This window comes from Ursus maritimus, unplaced genomic scaffold (assembly GCF_017311325.1).
Source record: "Ursus maritimus isolate PB19 unplaced genomic scaffold, ASM1731132v1 scaffold_17, whole genome shotgun sequence".
Lineage (NCBI taxonomy): Eukaryota > Metazoa > Chordata > Mammalia > Carnivora > Ursidae > Ursus > Ursus maritimus.
Window position 1 is genome coordinate 10617282 of NW_024424119.1, and position 12077 is coordinate 10629358.

General features: G+C 35.7%; 1 protein-coding gene and 1 non-coding gene across 4 annotated transcripts in view; one reads left to right on the forward strand and one right to left on the reverse strand.

The window, feature by feature from the left end:
- The window catches only part of CNTLN (centlein), a 285688-nt gene that overhangs the window by 195793 nt on the left and 77818 nt on the right, over nt 1-12077 (forward strand). For 2 of the 3 annotated variants that reach the window (XM_040631462.1, XM_040631460.1), the window contains exon 16: nt 10865-11045. In XM_040631462.1, the coding sequence (XP_040487396.1) occupies nt 10865-11045 (181 nt within the window). The remainder of the gene's footprint in view (nt 1-10864; nt 11046-12077) is intronic. The other variant, XM_040631461.1, reaches the window with a different exon arrangement.
- LOC121103204 lies at nt 3391-3458 on the reverse strand. The gene has a single exon (XR_005835356.1). It is a non-coding gene; the product is annotated as a small nucleolar RNA SNORD50 (small nucleolar RNA).

Here is a 12077-nt window from a genome sequence, read left to right on the forward strand (position 1 = left end):
TTTTCCATAATTCTGTCTTGTTTTGTAATGGCACATCTTTTCTTTTCTTTTTCCAGTTTTTTTTTTTTTTAACCCCCAAAAGAGATCTGTTTTAGATTTGGGATGTCTCTGGATAGTGTAGGGGTGGAAGGCTTTTCCCTTCTTTCTTCCCTTTGAGGTTCCTTGGCTGGTTAATAATGAAATTGATATAAGACAGATTAATAGGAGGAAAACAAAAGTTTAATAACATGCATACCTCCTGTCTACATGGGAGAGATCTGGAAAAACTGAGTAACTCCCCCAGATGGCCAAAACTATCACTTAAATACCATCTTCAGCTTAAGACAAAAGAAGATGGGGTCAGAGAGTCAGTTATGGGAGGTTATCAGGAAAAGTGCAGTAAATAAGGGGGAAGATTGTTATACAGATTTAATTGTCTTCTTTATTTACAAGAATTTTTAGAGACTTACAGTCATCCATTTCTTCCTGGTACAAGGAGGGTGACACACTTGCAAATGGAGATTTTCCTTATACATGTAAATGTCTCTTACAAAAAGGTAACTTCTGCTTGATTTTCAGAACTTGTCCTATGTTTGCAGTTTCTTAAAAGTAATTCTTATGGCTGAGATACATTTTGGGATGGCAAATTCTGTTCCCCTGTAATCCCATCTTTGAAACTTCCCCAAGAAGTTTCACAGTCCAGAAGTTAAGCTGATAGTTTGCTCCAGATCTCAAGGAACCCGTCTCTGTCCTGAGGATAGGTCAGTTTAGTTAAACAGTTGTGTCTCATTTCAGGAGGTAGGTCTTGCAGGTGGGCTCCCAAAGTTAGACCTATTGTGTGTGAGAAAACAGGCATTTTAAAAGGCATTCCTATGGAAGCAAAATAAAAACAAAGGTTAATGATTAGAGCAGACTGTAAACCCAGTCTGAGTCCTGAGGGGAGCCAGCAGAAAGAAGACATTTCTAGAGGGAGCATCTGAAGCATCTTTTGCAGTTTGAATGTGTCTGATGTCACTGGTTGTTTAGGTAAACTTTCGGAGTGGCCCACACAGCAACAGGCATGAAGATGATCTAAACATGAGCTGTTGTGGTGGTTTCTCTGATGTTTATATCAAGTGGCCTAGCTTCACTTTGCAGGACTTCTGGAGAAGAGGCAGCTTTAGATCTCAGTGATTCCAAGTCAGAAGTATAAACATTAGTTTGGAGAGTCGTAGCCAGATATTTGAGGAAACCAGAAGAATTCAGGATTCAGTCCAGTTTATAGACAAACAACAAACCATCAAGGCAATTAATCAGAACTTGAATCTAATATCCACAAAGGTGTGTTATTGAAACATAATTATTCTCTTTCAGATCACCCTAATTTCCACTAAAGATAGCCCAATTAAGACTAATTTGTTTGCAAAATACGCCTAATGTTAATAAACTTGGCCTGATTATTTACATAAGTCCAACAAAGAATAGTGGTTGACCCTCTAGGCTCTTCTTAAATCTGCTTTACTGGAATTTTTCATAAGGACCTTTAGATTGAACTTTTCAGAGCCCCTCAAGGCCAAAATGCCAGTCCGAGGATTTGTCACCAGACTTGCCTGCAATAGCTATAGATTTGGTAAATTTCTCTCTTCTTGAGGTCCCCAAAATATCCTGAGGTTTCTTCACCTGTTAAGAAGTGACCTTCCTTACTGGGTAAGGCTGCTGGGAACCCTGTAAGCAGGGTACCAGGCTGTTTTCCCAAGAGGTTTTATTGGGTCCATAAAGTCATCTTGGTTCCTGAAAGCTGTCTGGTCATATCTGAATCTATGCATGCTTCTCTCAAATATGGCATTCCAGTCAAAACCTTGGTAATATACCCAATGTTTCCAATTCTGTCATGTTACAAAGAGAACAGATTCTTGTTGAATTTATGCAAAGAAAAATTTTCATGAAAATATAAGAATATTTACTAAGAGTTTCTAAATTCTGGAGGGATCACGTAGGTAGAAAAAGATAAATATTATTTCCATTTGTTTACAAAAGGTGCATTTTACCAAATTGTTCTAAGTCATTGTTAGCTTAAGAGAAGTTTTCTTAAATCTAGAAAAACAAAACATTAAAGGCATTAATGATAAAACAAAGTCACAAAAATTATAATCATCTAATCAGTTCATTAAGTCCCATGGTACTAATCTTTGTTCTGCTTGAATCTGGTTTTTCTGTTAGTTTTGGAAACTCTTACCCAGTTCAGTTTTATGATCTTAAAGTTATCAGAAACCTGCATTTTAGAATATTTTCCATGAATCTTCTTGGAGATCAAGCATTTTCCAGACATTTTTTCAGAAGTTTCAGAGTGGGAGCACCTGGCTGGCTCAGTCGGTTATGCATTCAACATCTTGATTTCAGCTCAGGTCATGATCTCAGGGTCGTGACATCAGGCTCCTTGCTGGGCATGGAGCCTCCTTAAGATTCTCTCTCCTTCTTCCTCTACCCCTCCCCACTCCACAAGCTTGTGGTCTCTCTCTCTCTCTCTAAAAAAAATAAAGCAAAAAAACTATTAAAGTTTCAAAGTAAAACAAGAACTATGTAAATGACAAAGAGTTAAAAATAGCCATGGTTAAAGAGAGTTCATTACAATGCAATTGACAAGGAAATTTGGTTATTTCTGTGATATATATACTTCAAGATTATAACTAGAATTGTAAGTGATAACATTATACCAGGACAAATGAGATTTTAAGGAATTTCATGCAAATTCCAGAACACTTAAACTAATACATATATCCACAAAAATATAATCAAATTGGTTTAGGATCACATTTTTGACAACATTTCTCATGTAACTTATCGAACTAATCAGCCTTTTGAGATGTTCCAGGGATCCTGTGCAGTATCTCAGAATTTCTTCGGGGTCAAAAAGACTTCATTTAGAATTTGATTTTGGGAAGTTTGTCAAAAATATCAAAGGTTTTGGACACTTGACTAAATAGGATCATAGTTGGCTGTGAGATAATTATCTACTTAACCAATGTTACAAATACTTCACAGGCAAATACACGAGTTTACACAGTTCTCAGCAAAACTTACCCATTTTTATATCGAAAGGACTAAGTTTATTTAAGTAATCAAAAACCTGATTTTAAAAATATTGAAGCACAGGGAATTATTTTGATAAAAAACAAAATCTTTGCCTTCAAGGTATGTTAGTTTAAAATGTAAAGAAGAACCTTTCATAGTCTCTTATCAAGAATACATCAATAGTCAAGAAAATGTTGTCCTTTTACTAGAGACAAAATCAAAATGTAAAATTGTACCAGCTTACTTTTGGTACTAAAATTCACTCAGTGAAATTAATTCCACTCTTAGCCAGTCCTGACCATGCATTAAGTTCCTTTCTAAAGGTTCCTTTCCACAAACTTTCTACAAGTTTCAGATTTTGTCCTGTTTTTCCTCTTTCCCATTTTTCTCAACAGATATTCAGGTTCGGGATAAGGTCATCATAGATTTCTTTCCCATTTTTAATCAACCAGTTTTATTTTGGGACATATTTACTTTCTTTTCCTTCAACAAAATGCATTTCTATTCCACATACATTTTTTTATTGAAAACACACATCCTGCTTTTCTTCATTCAGAGATGGTTTTCTTATTATTTCTAGTAGTTTTAGTTACATTTACTAATTAGAATTCTTAACCATTAGAAACCTTAATTTCTAGTGAAAACTAAGTAAGCAGTTGTGAACTGTGTGTTATACCAGCATTCTTTAGATTGTGAAGTTTATAAATATATTTCATAATTTCTAGAAACATATATCCCCCCCTTTTAAAAATAGTGCAGTCTTTCAGTGTGGTACGAGACATGTTTACTAACAGATCCAGATAATTCTGTAATTCCTGTGTAATATGAAGCTGAAAGTAGATATACCTATGTTCAGTAATTATTTTATCTTATTTGGAAATGATCTAGATATTCAGTGAATTCCCCATCATTGAATTTAACTTAGCAAAACTTTGAAGTTTCAACTTACCAAAGGTATTTGGGAAACTATTTTGTAAGTACACATACTATAAAATATAATTTCCATTAAAAAGTTTACCTAAAACCTCTTACCCCACTAACATCTGTCTAAATCACTCACTTCAAACAATTATGTTTAGACTACCCATGAATACTTCATGAGACATTAGACACAGCCAGCCATCATCCCAAGTTGTTTTCTTTGCTGACAAATTTCGTAAGAGACGCAACATGAAGTTATTTGACTAGTAAGCCCAAGCAAAATAAACATTGTGTATCTGCATTATATTCAATGTTGGTAATTCTAATATATTAGAGTTTTAATTAAACCAATGAACTTAAACTTATTTTTATTTACCAAAGATTATCCAAGGTCATGTGAACTTGAAAAACATTTGGGTCCATTGTTGTTAATTTCTGAGAATTCAATTTATGTATATGTTTAATTTTCTTTATGTCAATTAAATAGAGCTCTTTCACAAATTAATTTTGGTAATACCATCTGGAGGCAGAAAAATATTACATATCTACAACAGACATATACAGACATACAGAGACCTCAAAATTGTAGCTGTGAGACAAGTATGATAATGTAGAATTTACTAGTAAAAGAACAGTAGGAGTGAGTTGAGTTTATCTGTTCAGATGGCTAAAGCTTTTGTTTTGTTTGTTTTTACTAATATTTGTAGAAAAGACACATGATTTTTCATTTGCCTAAATTTCAAATGAGCTTTCCCCCTTTTGTTCTCCTTCTGATAAGTTTTACCTCCTTAAAGTCTATAGAACATTTACGTCTCAAAGGCACAGGGAAGGAATGCAAGTTTCTCTAAGAAGAACTTTGGTTTCCAGAGGCCAGTATTTACAAGCCTTTTGAAATAAATAGGGAAGGTTTTGGGAATAGTAAAAAGGATTGGTGGACCTTGAATTGTTTCTGGAGCCACGTCTATGGTCCTGTAAAGACTAGATGTATAAAACAAGGACAGCTGTATTCAGTTCCTTGAAGAATGGGGTTGTTGCTAAATGATATCAAAGAACTGTCACAACCATCCAACTATGTGGAATGTTTTTCTTTTCCTTTCATTTGGCTTAGGAGAACCCCTAAAAAAAAAATTTTCCTATCACGCACTGTATATCAGCTGTGTTCACAAATGTAGTCAGACTGGTAGCTTTCCATCTAATTTTCTGCCTTTTTAATCTACCCACTAATCTCAGAATGTAATCCACTTACAAAAACTTTTGAGGATCCTTCCTTAGTTTTAGAAATTCTGTAACTATGGCCCTTAGTGCATCCTTTGACCAAGGAGCAAAAGATAGCTGAGGAGCATTGCCCCCAAAATCAAGTGGTTATTTTAAAAGGTAATAATCTCTTCAGATTGGAAAGGCAGTTCAGAGAGAGATTTAGTAAAATGTGAGCATTCAGGTAAAGAATGATGGAAGGGAGTGGTAGAGTCATGCCAGCCTTAATGACTTTTGTTTTAGGTACCTCTTGGATCTTTAGTTTTTCATTTGCCCAATTTTCCAAATATCCACCCCCCCCTTTTTTTTTTTTGAGGAGAAACTTCTCCCCAGAGTTTGCCTTTTAAAGAATGGCTCTTAGGTCTTACAGAAGATGGGGGCAGAAAACTTATATCACAAGGACCTAGAGAAAATAAGTTTTCTCTTGTGGGCCAAGTATTAGAGGTCCAGGGGAATTTAAATTTTTCCTTTTTTCTTAAGTGCAGACAATTCTATTTCCAGTGTCCCAATATCTACAAGCAGTTTGAGATGAATAGGTGAGATCTGAGGATTGGTAAAGATAGGTGAGCTTTAAATTGCTTTTAGAACCACATTTCAGGTTTTGTAGAGGTTTGCAGAGAGGTGGGGAGGTTTAAACAAGGGTTCCATATATCCAAAAGATCTTCTGAAGGGTCAGGGACAGGGAGTTGGAGATAAGTAGGTGTGGAAGAGGGTAGAATTTACATTAGATATGGATCCTAGTTTTCCTTCTGAATGTAATTTCTGTTTTTTCATATTGTCAAGGGAGTCCTTAGGGCTAGCTGTTATACTTCTTTGCATCCACTTTTTTATTTGGTCTTTCCAGAGGTACCAATAAGATAATTGTTTAGGATAAGAGCTTTCTAAAAAGGAAAAAAAAGTCAAATACAGAAGTTTTTCCAATTCAAAGGATCCCCCATCTGGCCATTGATATGTAGGATCTATTAAATCTTGATAGTGACTTAAAGACAGAATAGTCTCACTGGACGTAGAGCCAAGCTCTGAAGACATAGAACACGATGACAGACACAAAAGAAAGCAATTATCATCTCTGGAAGGAAAGGGATCAATAGAAAACAAGAGTACTCATAACAAATTTTTACCAAAGTTGCTATACCCAAGGACCTAGCTCCACAAATATTTTCTCCTGCTAATCTAAATTTAGATAAGGAGAAGGACTCTCACTATTCTCACTTCCATGAGACCCTACAGGTAGAGATCCAGGAAACTGATGTGGTAAGAATTACTACCTTGTGCCAGTTTGTATCCCAGGATCTGGGGTCTGTCAGCAGGAGCATCTCTGGAGTGAGCAGCGATGGTCCCTTCACAGTCACCAAAACTTCAGGGGCAGAAATGTTTTCCCTTCTTCTTTTCTAGGTTCTTTGGCTGGTCTAATAATGAAATTGATAAAATACAGATTAACAGGGAGAAAAGTTTAATAATGTGTACACCTCCTGTGTATATATAGGAGAGATCCAGGAAAACTTGAGTAACTCCCCAAAATGGCTAATGCTACCATCTTAAAACCATCTTCAGCTAAAGACTAAAGAAGATGTTGGGGGTGAGGAGTCAGTTATAGAAGATTATCAGGAAAAGCACAGTAAACAAGGGTCAGGTTGTTGTGCAGATTGAAGTCCTTGTCTTCTCCACTGGTAAGAGTTTCTAGGAATCAAGGTCATCCATCTCTGCCTGGTATAGTGAGGAAGGCATCCTTACAAATGGGAGAGTTCTTAATTACAGACATAGAACTGAAATTTATCTTAAAATGTCATTCTCAAACTTATTTGCCTTTGTTAGAATTACCACGATTTTATGAAAATTCCAAAGCTCAGACTGTGGGATCTCCCAGTTGGATGGGGGCCACCGAATGTGTGTCGACCCGATGGTGGTGGAGGTGGAGGAAGAATTCACCTGAGGCAGAACAGAGGGGAGAGAAATTAATTGGATACGAGAGGGAGCTGTGGGCAGGACCACAGAGGAGAGACTGTCTGGCATGAGGCAGTCGTTGGGGGGCTGTGGTTAAAGGGGGAAGATGAGGAAATATGGGAACATACAGAATTTAACTTTTTTGGTGCTGTGTCTGGGTGTAAGTCATCCATTGGTCAGCTAGAGCTTATGGGTGTTTTGAGGTGGGTCACCTGATGGGCCTGTTTGTATTCAGCCAGGGGCTCTCTGTGGGCCCTTCTACCTTACTCAGATTTCCGTTGTTCAAGTTGGGTGCCTAAAAGCAGCCTTTACACAGAACACACCCCAGAACAATTAAATCATAACTTCTGTGGTGGGATACAAGTTTCACTATTTTTTGAAAGCTCTCCAACTGATTCTAATATGTAGACTAGTTTGGGAACCACGGTTTTAGATGTTCATTGGGTCAAGCCCCTTGTCTTCAGGCAGGTAATAAAAACTTAAAAACAGGGCACCTGGGTGACTCTGTCAGTTAAGTGTCTGCCTTCGGCTCAGGTCATGATCCCAGGGTCTGGGATGGAGCCCCACATCACCAGGCTCCCTACTCAGCAGGGAGTCTGCTTCTCCCTCTCCCTTTGCCCCTCCCCCCTGCTTGTGACCTCTCTCTCTCTCAAATAAATAATTAAAACCTTAAAAGAAACCCTTAAAAACAAGTTGATGAAAGTGACAAAGAAGGACCAAATCTCCATTCCCATTTCTTTTTTTTACTTTTTCTAAGGTTTTCTCCCTTGTTCTCAAAAGCCATTAGAGGTAAAATCCTCCTTAGCTTAAAACCCACTAAGCATTTATCTATGTCTTCAAGGAAATTCTAGTTTCAGCTACTAATTATATCTCAGCCAGTGATCCTACCACACTCTTCATAGTAGAAGTGGTGAGGCTTACTCATGTGTGAGTATGTATATATGAATAAATACATGAAAGCTAAGTAACACAGTCAGTTCTAATTTCATCATATTAGTGCATGTGCAGATGGTCACATATTTTGGGAGATGTATCACAGTATCTCTTAGAAGATTGTCATTTAAGTTGCTTAGCGGTGAAACTTGATTTTATACTGTGAAGATGCAGTTACATTTCCTGCCTGACAGAACAGTCTCACAAATCACTCAGCTGCACAAAATTCTCAAACAATTAGAAATCCCACAGTGGAGCTTCAGGACGTTTGAACATTCTATTTCTTTTAGCTTTTCATAGTCTGAAATATAAGAAATTTACTTGAATACTAAGAAAAATAGAATTTTGTCCTTTATATATATGTATAAAAATACTATATTATATAATTATAAGCTTACTAATATTTATATATTTATGAATGTTTATTTCTCATAGTTGAACAGCATTATAAAAACATTTTGTCAAATGATGGAAATAACACAATTTAGTAACAAGTTTGACATCCTTTATTCAAGGGAAAGCAGTCTATGAATTGGGGGAGTACAGTGCCTAACAAGCTGTGGCACACTCTTCCTAAGGATTTTGGGCAACAGGGATTTTTTATAGAAGAAGCAGTGCAGGGGCACCTGGATGACTTAGTTGGTTAAGTATCTGCTTTCAACTCAGGTCATGATCCTGGAGTCCTGGCATTGAGCCCCGCTTCGGGCTCCCTGATCAGTGGGGAGCCTGCTTCTCCCTCTGCCTCTCCCCCTGAACCTTTTCTCTCTCAAATAAATAAATAAAATAGTAAAAAAAAAAAAAAAAAAAAAAATCAGTGCAGAAAACAGGGCATAGTTAGCTAGGAGGTCAGAGATTTTTTTGTAAGGCCAGTATGTCCTGTTCTCTAGGGTAAGGTAAGTTAGCTAAAGCTGTGTTGGAGGATGTGATTGGTGTATATTAGACTTCCTTAATGGTGAGGTATTTACCATAAGTGCAGCGGACTTAATTCAGATTTCTGATATGGGCCAGGCCACTGGCACAGCCTGCTTTCTGTGGGTCCTAATATACAAATAACTTCTACCAATGCCCTTTCAGTGATGGGTGATCATCAGGAAGAGTTGTTAATACCTTGAAAAGGAAAAGCAGAATTTCAGCAAAGCATATTTATCAAATTTGTGGATAATATGACATTGAAAGGGATAGAAAATACTTTACAAAATAGAATAAAAATCCCCAAAGATAGCAATAGATTGGGAAGATAGAGTTACGTAGAAGACTACAGGGTCCATTACTTAGCTGGAAAATGCCAATTGCTCAACGATACAATGGGAAAAATACAGGACTTTGCAAGAGTATACATAAAAATATTGTAGGAGGTTTTAATTAAATCTCGTATGAGTCTACAGTACAATATACATGTCAGAAAAGCTTGCATAATTTTAGTCTGCATCTACCAGGAGTTCTGCTAAGTAATTCACATAGTATACTTGGAATATGAAATTGAATTCTGGACATAATGCTCCATGAAGATAAGGTGGAGCATATTCAAGAGTGACCAGGGTGGAAAAGCATCTCAAAAACACACATAATAGGAATATTTGAATAAGCTGGGGATGTTTTTCTTGAGATGTTTCAAGCATCAAATGACCATATCCAGATAGTTAAGAGATCATCCATATGGAAAAGGGATTGGACTTATTTGTATGTTCTACTCAACCTCAACACTTTTATTTTCCTTCTCACTAACACCAACTGTTAACATAATATAGGTTTACTTATTTTTCTTGTTATCTGAACTCACCCCGTTAATATGAAAGCTACATAAGGGCAGGGACTTTTATCTCCTTTATTCACTTACTACTTTGTCCTTTGTGCCTGGGAAAGTGGCACATAATTGAGGCTTACCAGGCATTTTATTAAATAATGAATGGACATAAGAGATGGAACTGGCATCAGTGGGTGAAAGCCTCAGAGATTCAGAGATTGTCCAAGACTAAGGGAAAACTTTTCTGTTAGAAATGTTAAAACTTTCTGTCCCGGCTCAGAAAGTCGTAAGTGCTCCAACCCTGGCATTGTTAAAACATCCTCCTGAGTTAACACTTAGTAGAAATACTACAGAAATGGTACTACCAGGCATTTGATACTAGATATTCTAATTTCTTGATGAGATTTTTACAATTTTGGAGAACTTTTTTTTTTAACATTTAGTTTCTTTTCATCTGGTGACAAGTAACTATGACGTTTAAGTATTTTTCAACAGGCATACTCTTTCTTTGATAGGTACACTTTTCAAATACGGTGTACATAAGGGAATTATAATAAAGAGGATGTTTGGTTGTGAAAAAAATTAGGACCCACTGATACAATATAACATTTATCATATGAAGAAATATGGTCCAGAGACAGTAGGTAACTAAAAGAGCCATATAGCCAGAACTCAAGTCCCAGGCCAGTGCTTGTTTGCTGAGTCTGCTAATTCTCCTGCAATAATGGGTCTCCATTTAAGTGATATTCACATTTCAGTCACCAATGTAAATGCCCCATCAGGTTAAAGAAGTCCTACTTGTACTTATTTATTCATCTTAATAAGTTAGAGGCCATGTACAGAATCCACAGAAATAACAGACTGTATAACATATTTAGACTAATTTTCTTAACACAGAGAACCAGTAAATGCTCAAATTAAACTTAGAGCTTTATATTCAATATGTGCTATAATAGTATTTGGTCTTGAACTTAAAAGAGGTACATTTAACAACGCTTCTTCCTGGATTTTCTGTTCCCCCCCTTTTTTTCCCAAAAGCAGTGATTCTGAAGCACAGACCTCTCAAAATTTAGGAACAATTATTGTAGAAACATCCCAGAAAATAAGTCCCATAGAAGATGGAGGAGACCAGAAAGAAAGTGACCAAACAGAAGACAGCAAAATGCAAGGAAAAGAAATGGTGCAAATATATTCAAATACAGATGGCAAGACCCCAAAGGTATGACAGAGTGTTGCTTAATTATAAGCTATGTTTTTAATTTTATCTTATGCTTCATAACTTAAATTTTGTGGCCAGTGATTTCATTTGAATCCCTAGAAAGTATACAGTGGAAATACTCAACTTTTTAATAATTTTTAAGTACCAATTTGTTACAAACTTTTGTATAGTTGAAAATGGAAACAGATATTATTTTCTTAAATATAAATCTTAAGGTATTTATATCTTAGCCAAAAAAAAATAGGTGACAATAAGTTTATTCATTTTTAGGTATATGAAATATACCATGTGATGAAACTTCTGTTTTCATATTAGCCTTTGTGATGGTAAAGTTATTGACTAAATCTTTAATCTTTAAATTTCTGATTAAATCTTTAAATTTACAAATTTCCCTAATTTTTCAAAGTATTTTAAATCTTAAAAAACTGATGTTCCGAAAAACTCATTCAATAAATCTTGTCACCAAAAGGTTTACCTGCTCAGCATTAATCAGTGAAAAATTGTGGAAATATCATTTAATTTTGTTGCAAAAAATCAGATTATCTTTGAGTTAACCTATTGGGTTTCTTTAAAGCCAAATCCAAAAGTATTTATTTTTTGAAATCTGCTCAGAACTTTGGAGGAAAATTTTAAGGGTAACAAAATTCTATTTTAGTTACTTCCAGAATAAAGTTCAGCTGAAGAGTTAGTTATATGCCAAGTGCCTACTGATTGATCGATAGATTTTATAGAAATCTCCTATTTTGCCACATATTATTTGGTTGGTAATTTTGCTTACTTACAGTCACTTGTGTGCAACAATGAGTTTGTAAATACAAGTAAGTCATAATTCCCTTCATATAATAAGAGAATACGGTATAAACTACTTTGAATAGATCTATGTACATTGTTGGCAGTCAGAAACTAAATGTTGACTAAATTTTAGTAGTTGTGTTTGGAAAATATTAAAACTCATTAACCCAAAAGATTATCATTAATTTAAATTAATCACTGTTCCTTTTCCTTATAATGTTATCTCTGTTAACATTATGG